At 40.7% G+C, this 19,981-nt stretch overlaps 1 protein-coding gene across 5 annotated transcripts in view; it reads right to left on the bottom strand.

The window, feature by feature from the left end:
• The window catches only part of magixa (MAGI family member, X-linked a), a 30,109-nt gene extending 17,833 nt beyond the window's left edge, over positions 1-12,276 (bottom strand). For 4 of the 5 annotated variants that reach the window (XM_057823735.1, XM_057823751.1, XM_057823761.1 and 1 more), the window contains exons 1-8: positions 12,044-12,276; positions 4,007-4,058; positions 3,692-3,929; positions 3,319-3,435; positions 3,131-3,250; positions 2,386-2,556; positions 508-685; positions 372-439 (exon numbers count right to left, since the gene is read on the bottom strand). In XM_057823735.1, the coding sequence (XP_057679718.1) occupies positions 372-439; positions 508-685; positions 2,386-2,556; positions 3,131-3,250; positions 3,319-3,435; positions 3,692-3,929; positions 4,007-4,048 (934 nt within the window). In that variant the 5' untranslated portion in view covers positions 4,049-4,058; positions 12,044-12,276. Of the gene's footprint in view, positions 1-371; positions 440-507; positions 686-2,385; positions 2,557-3,130; positions 3,251-3,318; positions 3,436-3,691; positions 3,930-4,006; positions 4,059-4,150; positions 4,170-12,043 lie in introns of those variants that run through there. The other variant, XM_057823744.1, reaches the window with a different exon arrangement.
• Positions 12,277-19,981: the final 7,705 nt, after the last annotated feature.

The raw sequence follows: 19,981 nt of genomic DNA, 5'->3' as shown, positions 1-19,981 counted from the left end.
CCGCGATCGCGTTTAATTTTATTTGTATTTAATAAACCCTTGAATGCATCCATCCGTTGTTTTCTGCTTTGAGGTACAACTTTGTTTCCGCAGTTGCGGAACCACACATTTCCAAAGATGGACGACATTTCCTCGGCTCAACGATCTAGTAGGAATTTAATTTCAATTTAATTCCTGCTGGAACAAGTGATAATGAGATATCCTTACCCACAATGACATAATGTACTGCATAATAAGGACAGTGACTTTGTAACAAGTGGTGACAAGGAGACAACAAGCACACCACTGACCAACACCACCGACAGGAACTAGATGTGTTTCGTCCCCTGCTGTCACAATAAAATCTAAAACGCAGTATGCCATAGACTCACGTTCTGCTGGAGAGGAAGTGGTCTCTTTGTTTTGAGTGCGAAGATCCTGTCTTGTCTTTGACATGACACTGGCAGACATGGTCCTTATGAATATTTTGATCTTCTCACTATATGCTTTGATGGGTATATTACATACTCAGCGTAAAAGTTTGCGTCGCCGTTTCCAAACGCCATCTCCCATGTGTCAGCCGTGGGAACTCTTCCTCGTCCTGCTCCTCTGCCTCCATTCTCTGTTCCGTCGCCGGTACCCGCCAAAGACTCTCCCCAGGAATGGCTCACAGGGAGCGTGGAGGGCGGGGCTCCAGCAGATCCTCCTGAAAGACAGATCTCATGTCTCTTAATTCAACCATGACTTAGAGGTTATTAAAAAGCGAACAAGACTGTGTAACCTCAACCATCTTGTAACATACAGTGGGGCATAAGTATTTAGTCAACCACTAATTGTGCACGCTCTCCCACTTGAAAATATTAGAGAGGCCTGTAATTGTCAACATGGGTAAAACTTAACTACGAGAGACAGAATGTGGAAAAAAAAACAGAAAATCACATTGTTTGATTTTTAAAGAATTTATTTGCAAATCATGGTGGAAAATAAGTATTTGGTCAATACCAAAAGTTCATCACAATACTTTGTTATACACCCTTTGTTGGCAATAACTGAGGCCAAACGTCTTCTGTAACTCTTCACAAGCTTTTCACACACTGTTGCTGGTATTTGGGCCCATTCCTCCATGCAGATCTCCTCTAGAGCAGGAATGTTTTGGGGCTGTCGTTGGGCAACATAGACTTTCAACTCCCTCCACAGATTTTCTATGGGGTTGAGATCTGGAGACTGGCTAGGCCACTCTAGGACTTTGAAATGCTTCTTACGAAGCCACTCCTTTGTTGCCCTGGCTGTGTGTTTGTGATCATTGTCATGCTGAAAGACCCAGCCACGTCTCATCTTCAATGCCCTTGCTGATGGAAGGAGATTTTCACTCAAAATCTCTCGATACATGGCCCCATTCATTCTTTCCTTTACACAGATCAGTCGTCCTGGTCCCTTTGCAGAAAAACAGCCCCAAAGCATGATGTTTCCACCCCCATGCTTCACAGTGGGTATGGTGTTCTTCGGATGCAATTCAGTATTCTTTCTCCTCCAAACACGAGAACCTGTGTTTCTACCAAAAAGTTCTATTTTGGTTTCATCTGACCATCACAGTCTCCCAGTCCTCTCCTGGATCATCCAAATGCTCTCTAGCGAAACGCAGACAGGCCTGGACGTGTACTTTCTTCAGCAGGGGGACACGTCTGGCAGTGCAGGATTTGAGTTCCTGGCGGTGCATTGTGTTACTGATAGTAGCCTTTGTTACTGTGGTCCCAGCTCTCTGTAGGTCATTCACTAGGTCCCCCTGTGTGGTTCTGGGATTTTTGCTCACCGTTCTTGTTATCATTTTGACGCCACGGGGTGAGATCTTGCATGGAGCCCCAGATCGAAGGAGATTATAAGTGGTCTTGTATGTTTTCCATTTTCTAATAATTGCTCCCACAGTTGATTTCTTTACACCAAGCGTTTTACCTATTGCAGATTCAGTCTTCCCAGCCTGGTGCAGGTTTATAATTTTGTCTCTGGTGTCCTTCGACAGCTCTTTGGTCTTGGCCATAGTGGAGTTTGGAGTGCGACTGACTGAGCTTGTGGACAGGTGTCTTTAATACCGATAATGAGTTAAAACAGGTGCCATTAATACAGGTAACGAGTGGAGCCTCGTTAGACCTCGTTAGAAGAAGTTAGACCTCTTTGACAGCCAGAAATCTTGCTTGTTTGTAGGTGACCAAATACTTATTTTCAACTCTAATTTGGAAATAAATTCTTTAAAAATCAAACAATGTGATTTTCTGTTTTTTTCCCCACATTCTGTCTCTCATGGTTGAGGTTTACCCATGTTGACAATTACAGGCCTCTCTAATCTTTTCAAGTAGGAGAACTTGCATAATTGGTGGTTGACTAAATACTTATTTGCCCCACTGTACATACCAGACAGGCCACTGTCCTCTTCGCTGTTGTCTTCTTCTACAGTTTTTTCCAGGTTGCTAAGGGATTTGCTTCTGGTCCTGAAGTTCCTCAGTAGGTTTCGATGTTCCTGGTATGTGATTGGTGGACTGTCTGGACCTATGTGGACTGGGCGGGGCGTCCCATAATAGTTGCCTGTGAAAACGGGGAAAAGAGTCTGTTTGGATCCAATACAAGGGGGTAAAGTAAAAAAAGAAAAAAGATGTGATGAGGGAATCTTAAGTGTAAAATTTTCCTCATGCATGGTTTTGGTGCTGTTCCGTCTGGTTTTATTATTTAAGACATTTTGACATAAACAGAAAGAACTAGGTCATGAAGGTGTACTGTATTATGCTGTGTTTCTCAACTATATACATTCACGTTTAGTCTATTCTTGGCTGAGCTTGTTTGTCATGGTAAATTTGCAGGAATGTGTCTTCTTAATCTATTAATGAATCTCTTAACAAAGAATCACTGCCATGATCATTAGCCTATCAAATGTCAGGTCAATGCTAACCTACAAGAAATGCAAATTAATAGGCACTAGCATAGCTATTGTGAGTGAACTATCAAAAACAAATTCACCTTACCTTAGCACAAACACAAAAGTACATGCACCCTCTCTTAACCTTTATGATTCAGTATGAAAATCTGAACTTTTATTGTAAGCCATATCACCCGGGCAGATGGGATCTAGATGCGCAAGATCATTCAAGATTGGGTATGTTACCTTTGAACTTTCCGCTTTCCAACAGCGCCCCCGACTCCTCCAGGGAGAAGAACTCCTCTATGGACACAAAGTTGTAGTCGACACCGCTGATCTCCCCATCGCGAGGCTGCCGGGTTGTACCTGCCGAGTGAAAATGTGATGTCATCACAAAGCAAAGCATCATGTAATCTGTGAATGTGTGCACTTACAGGGCACGGCACGCAGATAAAGGTTCTCTCGGATGAGCTGCTGCAGCTGACTGTCCATGGAGGTTGGTGTGAAACACTTACTGAGGTATAAGCGGAGGTCTTTACACAGAGATGCACCTGTCAAACATATGCACACACAAACACAGTAATGTCATCGTCGATGCAGTCGATATCTACAGTAATTAGTTAGGTAGCAACACCAAACTGTAGCAAAACATCTTGTATCTTGTTTAGCCAGGTGTTGCCTTCCGGGACAGCTGGAGATCATTTGGTTTCTCAAACAACAAAGCCCTTGTTCCAAATCTCCTTAAATATTTTCTTCTATCGTGGCTAATAGTTGACAGACAAAACAATTATCATTTGACTGGATCACCTGGTGAGACGGTCTTGATCCTAATTGGATGAGGACAGGAGTTGAGGACGCCTCGAACGTCTCCCAGCGTCATGCCCAGCACGGGCGTGCCACCTATCTCCAAGATGATGTCTCCTACGGTGGCCCCGCCCCCGGGTGCCACTGTCACAAATGGGAATTCTCCATAGTCAGCGCCGCCCCCGATGGCCAGTCCCAGCTCACCGGAGCTTCCACTTAACGGCACGAAGCCCTCCTGCACCTGCGTAGACGACGGACGGCGATTAGCTGCCGGTGGGGCCTTTTACAGTTAGCATATGAAAGTTTTGTGGTGCTTACCTTTGAGCGCCAGTGCAGCTTCTTCACCGTGTTTTTAGACATTGCGGCCGAGCTAAAAACATAAAGTCAGTAAATATCATTTATATGGAAGTCACACCTGCTCATCTATCTGGCTATCTATCGTGTTTTTCCAGGGACAAAAACCTTTTCCGAGACAATCTTCTCTTAAGACTAGAGTGTTCACAGGAGAATTCTATCTTCACCCGCCCTCAGAACCTTTTTTTGAGACATAAAAACTGATGAAAATCTTTTCTCAAGACTAGATTGGGACCAGTACCAACTTTTTTTCCTCTTTGGATTACCGTATTTTTCGGACTATACGTCGCATCTGAGTATAAGTCGCACCAGCCGAAAAATGCGCAATGAAAAGGAAATATAAGTCGCATTTTTTGGGGGAAATTTATTTGACAGAATCCAACACCAAGAACAGACATTTCATCTTGAAAGGCAATTTAAAATACAATAGAGAACAACAGGCAGAATAGGTGCACGGTATGCTAACATTACATGACGCCAGAAGTTAGACCGTGCCCAAAAAAATCCAGCCCGATCCGATTAGCCCGCGGGTATTAGAGCCCGACTCGACCCAAGCCCGATCAATTAACTTGATTTGCTTGCCCGAGCCCGAAAACAACAAAATTTTATGTTTTATTTGTGGGCACGAGCACCAAAAAAACCTAAATTTTATGTTTTATTTGTGAGGACTCAGGAGAAGGAGGAAATGCGGGGATGCGATGCGTGGTTGCGTTTTGTGTGATCACTTCTGTGACGATGCCGGTGCATATATGCATAATGATAACAAATTAAAGCCTGTCTTTTGTAACAAATTCTCCCAGTTAAACAAGACTATAAGATGGATATTCAATAAACATTTATATCTTTTATATTTGCGTGTCTGTTCTAACAGGCGGATAGTGGATTGAACATTTATTTTAATCTCCTCGAGTTGACAGAAAAAAATCCATTTAAATAGTCTACACATTTTTATGATCATTATAAATGCATTTGAACAACCAAATAACGCCGGAGAAGTTTGTTAAATATATTTCTCGTATGAGACCAAAGCGCCACATTCGTTTACATTCAGCGAAGCCGACACAGGTTTCCGTATAGCATTTTCAACAAACATTTTGAATCCTTTCCATATCCCACTCCTACTGCAGTTGTTTGCTTTTCAGTTCCCCTGTCTTTTGTTTGTTTTTCACTCCTATAGCTGCTCCATATCGAAAATAAGTCGCTCCGGAGTATAAGACGCACCCTCTGCCAAACTATGAAAAAAAAAAAAAAAAACGCGACTTATAGTCCGAAAAATACGGTAAAAGCTTTTGAAAGAAAATCCCTTTCTCAAAACTACAACCTCTTTCATCAGAAGGCGGGATCCTTCTTCTGGAGAAAAACCCGCTCAGGGGACAAGTACCTTCCCTCCAGACTACAAACATCTTGTGGAGTTGAATCTTCCATTGTGATGAGAACATTTCCTCAAATCAGAACCTTCTTTGGAACCTTAGTTTGGGACTAGAATCTTACAATTCAGGATGTTTTTTCGGCCTTGCCGCTTACATGCAGTGATTTTGTCAGATTCTCTGATCGTTTTGATAAAATATATGGACTGGAGATAATGAAATCCCTAAATTTCTTGTAGTTGTAAGTAGGGGTGTGACAAAATATCAAAATGGTGATATATCGTGATACTTTGTATCCCAAAAGGTTATCAATATGCTCCTGTCAAGAATCGAGATATTGTTTTAAAAGGTGTCAATGTTAAAAAAAAAAAAAAAAAAGAACCATCAAGTTGCTTACAAAATCTTCCACCATAATAGTGTCTCAGCTAACTCTAAGCATGCATTGACTGGCAACGTTCGTTCATTCATTCCCAGGTCACTTCCTGTTCTGTAACACAAAATAAACAGGAAGTGACCCATAAAATACCCCAAAATCAACAGGAAGTAACTGAAAATCAACAGGTAAATGACCTTAAATGGCCCAAAATTACCTCATTGCCTGGCATTGGCTGCCACTGACGGCCATAGACGTTCAATCCGTTCAAGTTCAAGTGGATATCCATTCCGAACCGAGCACCACGTACCGAAACGGTTCAATACAAATACATGTACGGTTACATCCTTAGTATTTTCAGAAAAAAAACGTACATATATGGGCCAAAAATGCACAAAGACCAAGATTGTAGTTTAGCTACAGTTAAATTCCGTTTAACACACACAAATCACACAACAACTCGCGGACGCAACCCCCCCCCACACACGCACTCGCGCATACACACATAGTGTACCACTTGCAAATATTTGCAGCGGAAATCGGCTCCAGTAAATAAGCACGCAAGTCTAGCTCACTTTTTACTTTTTCTCTACACTCAATCATGATGTCAGTAACCCACCAATGGGAACGTCGCGTTGTTGCATCAAACGCAACGAGTTGCCGACAGTATTCCTAGTGACGCTCCAATAGTTTTAGGAAGAATGTTATTTCCTTTAGTCATTTTAAAATATACTGTATTGTTTGGAGGTACACAAGCACTGCAAATTTCAATAAAATGTAGTAAAAATTAATAAAAGTTTTACACTCTCACACATTTTCTGCAGGGAATAAAACCTTATCATGAAAGTAGAATCTCCTCTATAAGGACAAGAACCTTACTTGAGTTTTCTGTCTTTCGAAACATTATTCTCTCCCGTGGGTTGGTTCAATTTTTCAAAACGTGCAATTTGTAACTAAAACCTTCCCCTGGGACAAGTAGCCTACCTTTTTGTAGGGTCTAGAATCTTCGCTTGCGAACAGAATTTTATCTTGCATGGGAACATCCCATTTATAATAGAACTTTTTTTTTTAAATCAAAACTTAATCCTCTTGGGAGTAAAAGCTTCTTGAGAGGAATACATACTTCTATGGACTAATATCTTTTAATGAACTTTTTTTTTATGTGAATTGCGATTCCTCTCAAAACTACAACTTTAAAATTAGAACATTATCTCACGATTACAAACCTATCTTGAAACTAGAGCCTTCACCTGGGAATTAGGAGTGGGAACCTCTTGGTACCTCACGATACGATACGATTTGCGATACAAAGCTCACGAAAACGATGATCTGACGATATGGCGATACAACGATTATCGATACATTGGTCAGGAAATCATTCTAGAATATTCTACAAACAACTAATAAACAGAAAAACAAAAACAAGCTTCTGCTGTGAATTGGAATGAGTTTATCACTAGTAGACCTCCAATCCATTTGAACTGGGAGGGTGGCAGCGAATGAACATTCATTCATTCATTCGCTGCCATCCCTCCCTCTTCAAATGGATTGAATGTCTATGGCCGTCAGTGGAAGCCAATGCCAGGCAATAAGATAATTTTGGGCTATTTAAGGTCATTTACCTGTTGATTTTCAGTTACTTCCTGTTGATTTTGGGGTATTTTACGGGCCACTTTCTGTTTATTTTGAGTTACAGAACAGGAAGTAACCTAGGAATCACCCAAATGAATAGGCGGTGACTCAAACTCAACAGGAAATGACCTGTAAATGCCCTGAAAATCGGACAGAATGACTGTGAATGCTTTGGTTTCGAATGAACGAACGTTTCCAGTCTAAATGGATCCGGCGTTGTGCACTGTCACTGCAGCCTTAGAGTTAACTGAGACACTATTATGGTGGAAGATTTTGGTAGCAACTTACTGGTTTCCTTTTTATTTTTTTAAACATTGACACCTTTTTAAAACGATATCTCGATTCTTGGCAGGAGCATATCGATAACCTTTTGTGATACAAAGTATCACGATATATTACCATTTCGATATTTTGTCACACCCCTACTGGTAATAAAATGTTTTCTTGCTATGAGAACCTTCTCTCAAGACCAAAAACTTTATCTCGGACAGGGGTCACCAACTCCGGTCCTCGAGGTCACCTATTAGTCCGTTTTCCATGTCTCCCTCCTCGAACACACCTGGTTCAAATGATCAACTCATCAGCAAGCTCTCCAGAAGCCTGATAGCGTTCCTGAATATTTGATTGAGGTGTGTTGGAGGAAGGAGACATAGAAAACAGACTGGTTAGATGCCTTTGAGGACCAGAGTTGGTGACCCCTGATAAAGGACCAACATCTTCTCAGTGGACTGCTGTAATGACTTCTCTCGAAACTAAGACCTCATCTTCAAATAGAACTTTGACACGCTGGTTTGTTTTTTCACCTAAACACTTAAACACACAAAGACACATACATTGTACTCTCAACTAAGCCTGTCGCAATTTGCAATAATTCCATTTATCGCGCGATAAATAAAAATGAAGGCGGTAATTTTTCCGCTGTGATTTATCGCCTCACGTGCATGTGCGTGCGCGCGTGCGGCAGACGTGCTGTTAAAAGTTCGAATTCCTCGTTACCAACTGCGCAAAATGCATCTTCGTTCCGGGTCCGGCAAAAACTAGCGCCGGAGCCAATCTTTCCCATTATATCCTATTGTTCAAAGTATACCGGCCGCGTCAGTGCTCCGGAGTGACTGTGGACCATCTATGGCGCGCCGGTGTTGTTGACGTGTGGGCGCTCCCGTCAGGAGTGACATTTCACGCGGGGCGGCTAGTTTTCGGCACAACGCCGGATATTTACAACGAAGTCCGCCAAAACACTGTTACCGACTTTGCTGCTACGAACAACCTTGCTTTGACAACGAACAGCTGAATGAAATTAAGAGCGCTGTGCTTCAAACTTGTCTAATGCGCGCACACACTAGATATTATGAAATGGCAAACTAGATGTGCTACGTCCCATACCATTGGCTACGTGAGCCCAGAGTGATTATGGGACACGTAGTCCATATACTACATCGATGAATTCTAAACTGTCATGACTGAATGGAAGTTAAGAAGGCCAAATCAATCCATACCAGTGACTATAGATAATGTTGCAAATATTGTTAATTCAGTAAGTGACACAGATGGATTCGGACCACAAATAGGATGTCTTGCTCATGTAGTAAACCTAGCTGCTAAGAGAGCTGTAGCAATCAATAGTGTGCCCTGCCTCAATTTACAAACAGTAAAGATTGTTCTCAGCACTTTTATACAAATTTTTTTCAGATCAGTAAGAAGTAAGCACATAAATATTATGCACGAAAATGCATGTTTATATGTTGGCAATTTAATTTTTGCTCGTTAGCAAAACAAAAAAAAAAACAAACAAACAAACAAACAAACAAAAAAAAAAATATATATATATATATATATAATTGTTATTTTTTTACAGAGCATTAAATGTATTGAATCGGATCGAAAATCCTGTCCCCCGTATCAAAAATCGTACCGAACCATAACTTAACTGTATCGTTGCATCCTTATGGAACACCATTGCAGAAGCTATGACGGGAAAAGTTTTCATTTGCCTAAATGCTTAAGTTATTAAGTGCAATTTTTATTTTTTTAAACACATTTTATTTATTCTGTGTTTCTGTGCCGTATCAATATTGTGGTTTTTTACTTAAGAGGCATGGTGTATTGTTTTTAGTTGTGACTTCTTAAAAAGTATTTTGAATTTAAGAGTAAATATTTATCGCGTTTAAATGGGTGTACTTGGTCTATTAATATATACTGTATTCTCACTGTGTTATTGTAAATTGGTTAAAAAAATTGGGGGGGGGCGCAATAATATCGCATATCGCAATAATTTATGAGAATACATGTCGCACACTAAAATTTGTTATCGCGACAGGCCTACTCTCAACCTAATACATCTGTTAACATGAAAACATTCCAAGCATGCGAGATGAAGTATCACTTCTTGTTTGTTACCTGTACAGCGTTCTGTTGTGTTCAGTTCTTTCGACACTTTGCGTGTATGTGTGTGTAGGTGTGTGTTTCTCTCCAACCGTGGTTGTGTTCATTCACCTCTTCCACTTTGATAGAGCCGGTCAAAGGTCGCATGTCAGTGTGTTTAAGGTGTGATGAAAGGAATGTGTGAATACACAAAACAAATGCTCTGTATTATCAATCAATCCATTGATTTCGTTGCTGTTCCTTTTAACTGATGTTTCAACAGCCTGAAATCACTGATCTTAACCCATTCATAGTGTTATATACTGCATTTAGGAGAGGGAACCTCTTGGTACCTCACGATACGATTTGTGATACAAAGCTCACGATAACTGACGATATGGCGATACAACGAATATCGATACATTGGTGAGGAAATCATTCTAGGATATCCTACAAACAACTAATAAACAGAAAAACAGGCTTCTGCTGTGAATTGGAATGAGTTTATCACTACTAGACGTTCAAACGGAATGAACGTCTATGGCCATCTATGGCCAATGCCAGGCAATGAGGTAATTTTGGGCCATTTAAGGTCAGTTACCTGTTGATTTTCAGTTACTTCCTGTTGATCTGGGGGTATTTTTTGGGTCACTTCCTGTTTATTTTGAGTTACAGATCAGGAAGTGACCTGGGAATCACCTAGATGAATAGGCAGTGACTCAAACTCAACACGAAATGACCCGTAAATGCCCTAAAATGAACAGCAAGTGACCTGTAAATGGCCTGAAAATCAGACAGAATGACTGTGAATGCTCTGGTTTCGAATGAACGAACGTTGCCAGTCTAAATGGATCGGGCGTCGAGCACCGTCAATGCAAGCTTAGAGTTAGCTGAGACACTATTATGGCGGAAGATTTTGGAAGCAACTTGTTGGTTCCTTTTCATTTATTAATTTTTTTAGACATTGACATCTTTTTAAAATGAAATCTCGATTCTTGGCAGATGCACATTGATAACCTTTTGGGATACAAAGTATCACGATATACCGTATTGGCCCGAATATAAGACAGTGTTTTTTTTGCATTGAAATAAGACTGAAAAAGTGTCAGTCGTCTTATTTTCGGGGTCTAGACTTTACACCCATTCACGACGCTAGATGGCGCCAGATATCATTGAAGCGAATGCTGAACTTGTGGAGTAATGTTCTGTCATGATAGATCTCAGCTACTCTCAAGTTTAACCAGTTTGCATTACTTTATTGCAATGTTTTTCCCTATGAATTTGTTTCAAAACTACAGTTAGTTAGACCTCCCTTTGATGGTTAATGCAGTTATTTCAATTTTGTTGTTTTATCACAATAGATTGGTTTATTTACAGTTCAAGAACCAGAAGCCATTCATTTGCGAATGTGATTGCACTTTAGTTTACATATTTAAATGTTCAGATATTAAGATTTGAATGAGGCAAAATAACATGCTTTTTCTCTCAAATATATTTTTTATAATCATTTGTGTCAGATGTACTGTAATTTCTGTTTAAAAATTAATTTGGTGGTCAAAAAGTCTTTTTTCAAACTTGAGTCTTGAAATAGAGGGGGTCGTCTTATAATCAGGGCCGTCTTATATTCGGGCCAATACGGTATCACCATTTCGATGTTTTGTCACATCCCTAACTGCATTGTTGAAATATCTATCCAAATAGGTCCAGTCTATCGTCCAGGGACAGTGTTCCTTAAATGTTTATGCTTTCTATTATCCACTCAGTTTGTTGTCATCACTGTCGCTAGTTAGCAACAGTTAGCAAGTTTAGTTGTAGCATATAGCTGTTTCCAATTAGACAATTGGCAGGTGAGTTCCCTCTTTATTCCTTTCTTGTATGACGTCATTTCATCACCATGACGTCACTTTAGCGCCTGAATCGAGGAAGCCGATATAGGGTCAAGTCAGCTGTTAATGGAGCATCATCAGCAACAATGACAACAATTCAAAGGCATCACGTTGCGTCGCAAGTCAACAGGCACACACAAAAGGAGCGCGCGCACATACGTACACACAACATATAGTAGGGGGCTGCCGTGGACAAACGCGCACGTAGCCAATCTGCAATTGTGAGTCCGCCCCCTTAGCGCGTTCCCGGTTGACAATGTGCTGACAGCGTCGTTTTGACCTGCAACACGCGCGCGCTCACGATACGATGCCCCCTACGACCCAGCGTCTTTTCACGGGTCAAAACGTTCTCACGCACACACATACACAGAGAAACGTTTACCGTCATGCTCGTCCACCGTATGACCGCGTCGCGGTGTTCCTACCCCGGTTTGGGGTCGCTCGACGCGTCGCTGAAGGCTGCTGCAAGGTGCATGCGCGCGTGCGTGCGGAGGGGATGGGGATGGGGGAGTTTGTTGGCAAGGCGCGTGGACGGCAGTCACTGCAGGTGAGGATGCAAAGTATGCAATGCTGCGAGACGGTAAACGCACTCGTGTGTGCGTAAGCGTTCCCTACTCTCTCTCTCTCTCTCTAGCGCGTGCGCGAACACAGCAAGAGTACATGCGCGCCGAGGGCTGTGAGGGGGCGTGGCAGCAGGGGAGAAAGCGGAAGTTAAAGTAGAAAATAAGGATACGAGGTTTAGGGAAAAGTGTGTGTGGGAGGTTTGGGGGATTATACCACGAGGAACATTATTCAGGATGACTCACACAAGCTACTGATATCTTCTCATGTATAATACTCAAGGTTTTACAAATTAAAATTGTACATACACCACTGAAATCCTCCCAATACATATTGTGAATGATGTGTTCCCCGTTTTCCACTGCTGAAACGCTTACACACTGCTGCAACTCACTTTCTCACTCTCTACATATGCACAAAATTGAAATATTTTGCCCTATTTGTTCATTTATTTTATTCATGTGTCCCTTGGTCTACTCCTCAAATTGAATAGTGAGCAGTCAGTTGTTAGTACGCTGTTATTGACTTTCAAATAAGCCATTAAATATATTAAGATTAATGTTTCCGTTAGTGTTTGCTTTTCAAACATTGCTACTTCAGCATCTTCACCATCTGTTCACCTTACGCGCACTCACGAGCACACAGGATACCGTTGCTCTATTGTGCGGTAGGAGGCAGCAGAGCCCCATGTCAGTATGTCAGATTAATCCGCGCAACAAATAACAGTGTATGTCAATAATTATAGAAAATAAAAAGAACAAAGGTCTCCAGTTTGTAACATTTTTTTTTTTTTTTAGAAATAATGTTGCCCTAAAAATCCATCTCCTAATTGGAAAATTTTAAGAAAATGACATCTTTGAATAATTTTGTTAATGCTGTCAGGGACAGGGGTCACTACGGTGGACAGCTACTGTATGCAAAATTTATTACCTTCAACACTTTGTAGAGCAAGTGACTATTTTGGGTAATCTATTTTTTAACCAATTTTTTAAAGTATTTTTTTTTAAAATATCAATTTATATATACATATTACATATTATATAATATTAATCATTTTTGCTCTGTTTTGTTTTTACACATTTTATCATAAATTCGTAATTTACTACAATGTAAATAATTAAAAAAAAATTAAAATGAATAAAAACAGAAATACTTATTGATTACGGTCTCAATTAAACCTCTCAAGTTTGATTTAAAAAAAAAAAGTATTTAAGTAATTGCATGCCATTGATGGTAATAGGCGTCCAATAGCGTACAGCACGAATGCTATTTTTAGACCGTGACGTCACCATCGTAAAGCGGAAGTGGGACATTATAGACACGACCTCGCATACAATCCATGTTATTTCTGCTTGTTTTCTCCGGTAATCTTTCAAAAAAGAACATGCCAGGTCAACACTGCTGCTATGGAACTTGTAGAAACGACACTAGACGTTACGACTTATGAAGGATGTTTTCTTCATACGTTTCCCGAAACCAAAAACTCGGAGGAAAACGATTGATCAACTTGTGCGGACGTCCAAAAGACCGGTTTACGCCAGCAAGGTGAAGCCATTCATAATTCATATACAGTAAACATTTTGGTGGGTGCCATGGTCCTACATAGGACAAAGAGGTAAGCCGTTTTGATATTTTTACTTATTTTTTGTGTGTGGCGTTTTGCCTTGCTGCTTCTGACAATGAATGACCTGAAAAAAATTAAAATGGTATCTGACTGCCACTGTTGTTACATTCTCTGTTGTAGAAAAACAACTTCAGTAAGGGGTGAGTGTAAATAAATTATAGAATTAAAGTTTGTTATTAATGAAAAAATCAATAGTGTTCGTAGGCTGTCACTGAGTAGCATTTGCGATCACTACACAAAAATAGCAATGTAAATTGCCCCCAAGAACGGTCGGAGATGTAAGACAACCAGAGGATATAATATATAAGAAAGACGGCATATGGTGGTAAAATATAGATTGTTGAAACAGGAGAATGTCGTTGTCAGTGGCGTAAGGCAGTGCACACAAGAAAAAGGTGTCGATAAAAAAGCTACCTCTGGATCAGGTCGGTGTTGTCTTTTTTCACCCCGTCTTTTTCAGCACTCGACACTCAAGCCATCTATTTAACTGAACATTTGTATGTTCTTCCACATCTTCACCAGTGAATTTGGCAGCAGGGACATCATTTTTGGACACAATTGATAACTTTAGCTCAGTAAACATCTCGTTCGTACACTATTTCCATGCATTTACTATTAGGGACAAACGGGAGGTTGACCCGTCCACCTACAATTGCTAACGTCATGAATATTAGTGAGCAAAAGTGACGCGTTGCTTGCGGTACGCCATTCATTTAAACTGGGAGGGCTGGCCGTGAATGTTCATGTTCAATGCATTTTACTAGGCTAAACGTCCAATCCAATTTTACTGGGAGGGGCGACAAAAGAATTAACGTTCATTTGCCCCTCCCAGTCAAAAACGGTAAAAAAAAAAAAAAAAGGTGGAGGGGGTCATTATTTATGCATGAAAGAGGTAGCCAATGAAGGGGAAACGATAAATGAAGGGGAAACGATATCGTCATCGCACACACCATATAACTGTTTGCATTAGTCTAACACATATATAGTCTAACACATACATATGGTACAGGTTTTCGTAGGCACCGTCTAACTGTTTGCATTAGGCTAACACACGTAATATAATTAATCAGGAAATGTGTATCATTTTCATATTTACGGTAGGACTACACTACTAATATAAAATAAATAGCACACCATAGTTTAATGAGAAGAAATAGAGATACACAATGCCGTCTTATCACAAGAGTGACGCACATACTCGGGGAATCTGCTCTCAGCAAACTCCAAGGACAAAGCGCTTTGTCCTAAAACAAGCACCACCAGCCCGGACAGCAAAGTTGATAGCGGGCGTCCCAATCCGCGCACGAACCTAAACCGCCCAAAACCGGCCACAGCGGGGGCGGCCCCAAAGCAACGCCCAGAAACGCCTTCGACAAGACCCGCGTCAGCAAAGACTTCAAAAAGACTGGACACTGAGATAAGACAGATTTTCTTCTGCTCGGAAACATGTAGCCTTGTTTTGGATCCAGAATTGTCCCTCCGTCGTCTGTTTTTGCCTTGTCTTTGACCATTGTCGACGAATAAATTGTCAACCTGTTTTCGGCGAGTGTTCTTCAAGCTTTTGAAACATGGAGTCAGTGTGCAAAGGGTTAACACAGGAACGCGCGGAGTTTAGCTTCCTCCTTAGCCTGGCTCCTCGGGGGAGTCAGCGACGGAGCACATTTCCGTTCTGTTGCCGGCCTCCCCGTGCAGTTTGGGCTGGGAGGACTAAATTCCTTCACCAATGATTTTCCAAACATTTTACATTTTTTATTTTCCCCGTTAGTCGTTCATTTCTTTATTTACTTGTTTTTTTTTTTACTTTTACTTTTCTATTTTACTCTCTTACCGAACATGACGACACACAATTCAGGAATAAAATGAAAAAGCGAGTGTACATTTATTTAGTGTGGAAAGAAAAGAGAAAAGATAGCCGACCAGGACAGGATTTCCCTGAAAGCACCACGAGGCGCTCCCGAGTCGATGATCCCCGACCTTCAAGTTCATACAGTTTATATGTGTCCTATCAAATAGCAGCCTCTAAATAAAAAAAATGGAGGAAAAAGTCCTTGTACATGAGCAGTACTGTTACCAGACGTTTATAGATAAACACACAGTTATGAGAACAAAGAATGATTATGTGCAACGATGTGAAATGAACATATGTTCAAATTAATAAATTGTAATATACTATACTGTTTCTATTAAATATATTCACTATATCTCTTATAACTTGAATGTATACTGTCACATTGCTTTTCTAATATGTAAACTGTATTGTTTAAATACAGTATAAGTAGCAATAAAAGTATGTGCAATGGCAGCGTAGGACCGTCGCAAACTAAAAATACATGTTGCTTGACAAACATGAAAAGAGGCAAATCTGGGATTATCTGATTGCATGAAGCACATGAACACTATCATAAAAATACACACAAAGATAGGGGGTAAAGGACTCAGTTAATAAGGAATAGAGGAGTTGTGAAGGTGAATGTGAATTCATCCTCAATTTCACCTCAAGTGTCTTTAAACCTTGCAGCCCCTCCGGGAAGTTGTTAGTCTATCAGCCATATAGCTCAAGCCTATAGGCCTTTAAGACTTGCTCAACAATCACATCTGACACAATGGATTTCAGAGCTCATTTTCTCACACGTTTCATGCGTGACGGATATCCGTTGTGAGTCTTTACATACGATACCATTTACAATGGTATAAAACAATTTGGCCACTACTGATAATTTCCAAGATTTTCCTTTATATATCATTGGTTGTATGGATAGGCAATTTTTCAGTGACATATATCATAAAGCAGACAAATAGTAATATTTGAGAATTGGAAAAAAAATGTAGGAGTTACTGTAGTGTGCAATAATTATTTAAACAAAAGAGCTAGTTGCCTAAATTTGGACACCCTTGTTGTTTTTTTATTTTAATACCTTTAGCACTAATTATTGAAACATACTTCTTTATTTTGTAAACTCATTGACCTTTGACCTGGCCATTTGCAAATGTTTCTCTTCTTTGCAACGTCCCTGAAGAGCGACATTATGGGAACTTCCAATCAACTCTCCAATGACGTGAAAACTAAGATTTTTCAACATCGTGGTTTAGAGGAAGGATACAAAAACCTAGCTCAGAGATTTCAACTGTCAGTTTCTACTGTGAGGAACATAGTGAGAAATTAGAACACCTTAGCCACAGAGTGGCAGTCCAAGATAAATCTCAGATAAGCAGAAGCGTTGTATGCTGAGAACAGTCAAACTCAACCCACAGACAGGCTAAAAATCCTAAAACACGCCATTGCTGCAAATGGTGTGATTGTGCATCCATCGTTCAAATATTCAGCGCACTATGCACAAGGAGATCCTGTATGGGGGAGTAATGAGTATAAAGCTTTTTCTCTGCATATGCAACAGAGAAGCTTGAGGTGTGCTAAAGCATATTTCGACAAGCCAGCTTCAATTTGAAATAAGGTACTGTGGACTGAAGAAACTAAAACAGACTTATTTGGACATAACAAGGGGTGGTGGAAATTGGTGGGCGCAAGCAGCCAGGATCAAACGGTATTTCAACATGCCAATAAGACAGTTGCCTATACTGTCTTTTTCAAAAAGAAGGAGGATGTTTCAAAATGAGTCAGAAAAGCAACAACCGGCGATGAGGGCAGCTGCAGCGATCACGCTAACGGGTGCAGCAGGAGGTTGGCGCCGCAGCATCTAGCCAGGTTCATGGACAGCCATTCAAGCCGGGGCAGGAGGCTGCTACTGTGGCAGCAGCAGGTCAGGTTCAGCGCCACCCGGAGCGGGGTCCAGCTACAGCACCAGCAGTCAGCCAGGTGGACCACTAACAGCCGGAGCAACAGGCATCAGCTAGCCCGGTAGAGCAGCCGGAGCAAAAGGCGGGAACCGCGACATCATCTCGCTTACAGGAAGATTCAGAAGGAGAGGAGAGCGCACTGAGCGGAGAAGAATGTGGGAGATCCAGTGACAGGTCAGGGATGGGATACACAACTGTTTGGACAGCAGCTCAGTTCAAGGTGAAGCAGACTTACTACCAGCACTCTCGAAAAACTAATGACGTTAAACAACAGCATCAAGTGTACTATTGCGATTATATAACGGACCATAACATTAAAATCAGCATAAAATGTGTTCATAATGTGAGCTAATTTGCTGTCAAACTTAAGCTTTCTGATAGAGTTCATCTTTCACAGAAAGTAGTTCCTTTGCCTCTAATGTTACTCTAAACCAGTGGTTCTTAACCTTACTAAAGGTACCGAACCCCACAAATTTCACATGTGAATTCACCGAACCCTTTGGAATTAGATAATAAAGCAATTTTTTTTTCAAAATCAAAACCGATATATCTAAGCTAGAAAGCTAATAATTTAGCAAATTCCAATTCAAAATTCTTATTTCGACAGCATGTTTTATAAACAGGTCAAAATTTGAGACCACGTTGCCCATTGGTCTGTTGTATTCCCTCAAGTGCAAGTCAACCTTCCACTGAGCAAACCAGTTCCTTCTCCCATCAGCTCAAGAACTAGCAGTTCAAAGAAATTGATTGAGCCTGTAAATTGGGAGCAAACCAGTCCAAAACCTTGTTTAAAAAGCCACTTTGCCTAGATTTAATCAACGAATGAAAACAGGGCTCTGCATTTCTTTACCTTCGCCGAACCCCTTAGACTTACGCACCGAACCCCTGGGGTTCAATTGAACCCAGGTTAAGAACCACTGCTCTAAACCATGTTGTCCTAACAACAGTAAACAGACTGCAGTCTTCACACTTAAACTCGCAGATGTTACGTTAATGCAATAAAGTAGTCGACACTGTTTTGAATTATTTTCAATTTATTTGCTTACATGGGCCTATACAATAATTACAGCTGTGTTGTTGGAATTATTATAGAAGTATAATGAATTAACTGAAGAATATGTTTGTACACCACAGACACAAGGCATTAAAATACAACGGCATAGTGATCCATTTGGTGATGAGGCCCTAGCCATGTATTAATCATCTAGCCATGTTATATCGTGATTAATACACGGCCCGACTCGTCAGCCCTTCGCTGTCATATGTACTTTGCGTTCCGGCACCTTATGATTTACAAATTAAGCACTGGTGGTATGCATGGGTGATGAACACAGCATTCCAAGACAAAACACTACCCACAGTTAGATTTGCTGCCGTTCCATCTTTCTGTGGGACTGTGTGCCCAGTGCAGGTGCTGGCAATATTGTTAAAGTTGAAGTTAGAATGGAGTCCAGTCAGTATTGGCAGATTCTTGCGAACAATGTTCAATTATCAGTGACAAAGTTGAAGTCTTCAACAACACAACGACCCTAAACACTGCACAAAATCTGTAGCCACTCACTCAGAGGAATAGGTAAAATGTTCATCATTGGCCATCTGAGTCCCCACACCTGTGGTGCAATTTAAAAGTGGGCTGTCCATGCTTGGAAACCATCAAACCTGACTGAAATGGAAATGTTATGTAAACAAGAATGGTTTAAAATACTTTCAACCAGAAGCTATATAAAGCTTTTAGAGGCTGTAATGTTTTGCAAAAGTAGGATCTACTATATATTGATGGTGTGTTTCTGGAGGGGGCCCCAAATTTATGCACATGGCTTTTTTATTTTTATTTTAGATTGCTAATTCATACAACTAATGATTCATAAAGGAAAATTTTGAAATTTTTCAGGTGTACCCAAAAACTTTTTTACCACTGTATAGGCTACACAATATATATATTTCATACAAGGGATGGGAGGGACATAACACTAGCAACTTTTTAGGTTGCTGAAATTGTCCCCACCAACTTTTAAGCAACCTTATTTGCATTATATCATGACTTCAGGTGTACAGGATATGTTGTAAGGATGGAATTGACTTTAGCATTGTTAGGTGATATACAGTACTGTCATTATGTTCAGACTTACATTGACCCCGTATCACTTGCTGAATGTTTTCCCCTTTAACGCATGTTTGAATGGCACACACACACACACACACACCTACACACACACACACACACACACACACACACACACACGCATTCACAGCCCTGACAGAAATGCAACATGCCGCCTCCTCCGCCCCCTGAGAAGACAACAGATATTAGTTTTTTTTCCGCCAGCAGCACCCACTGTA

The sequence above is a fragment of the Corythoichthys intestinalis genome, chromosome 2 (genome assembly GCF_030265065.1).
Source record: "Corythoichthys intestinalis isolate RoL2023-P3 chromosome 2, ASM3026506v1, whole genome shotgun sequence".
In the NCBI taxonomy this organism is placed as follows: domain Eukaryota; kingdom Metazoa; phylum Chordata; class Actinopteri; order Syngnathiformes; family Syngnathidae; genus Corythoichthys; species Corythoichthys intestinalis.
The sequence above is the reverse complement of the archived record's forward strand: the minus strand, read 5'-3'. Positions and strand labels throughout refer to the sequence as shown.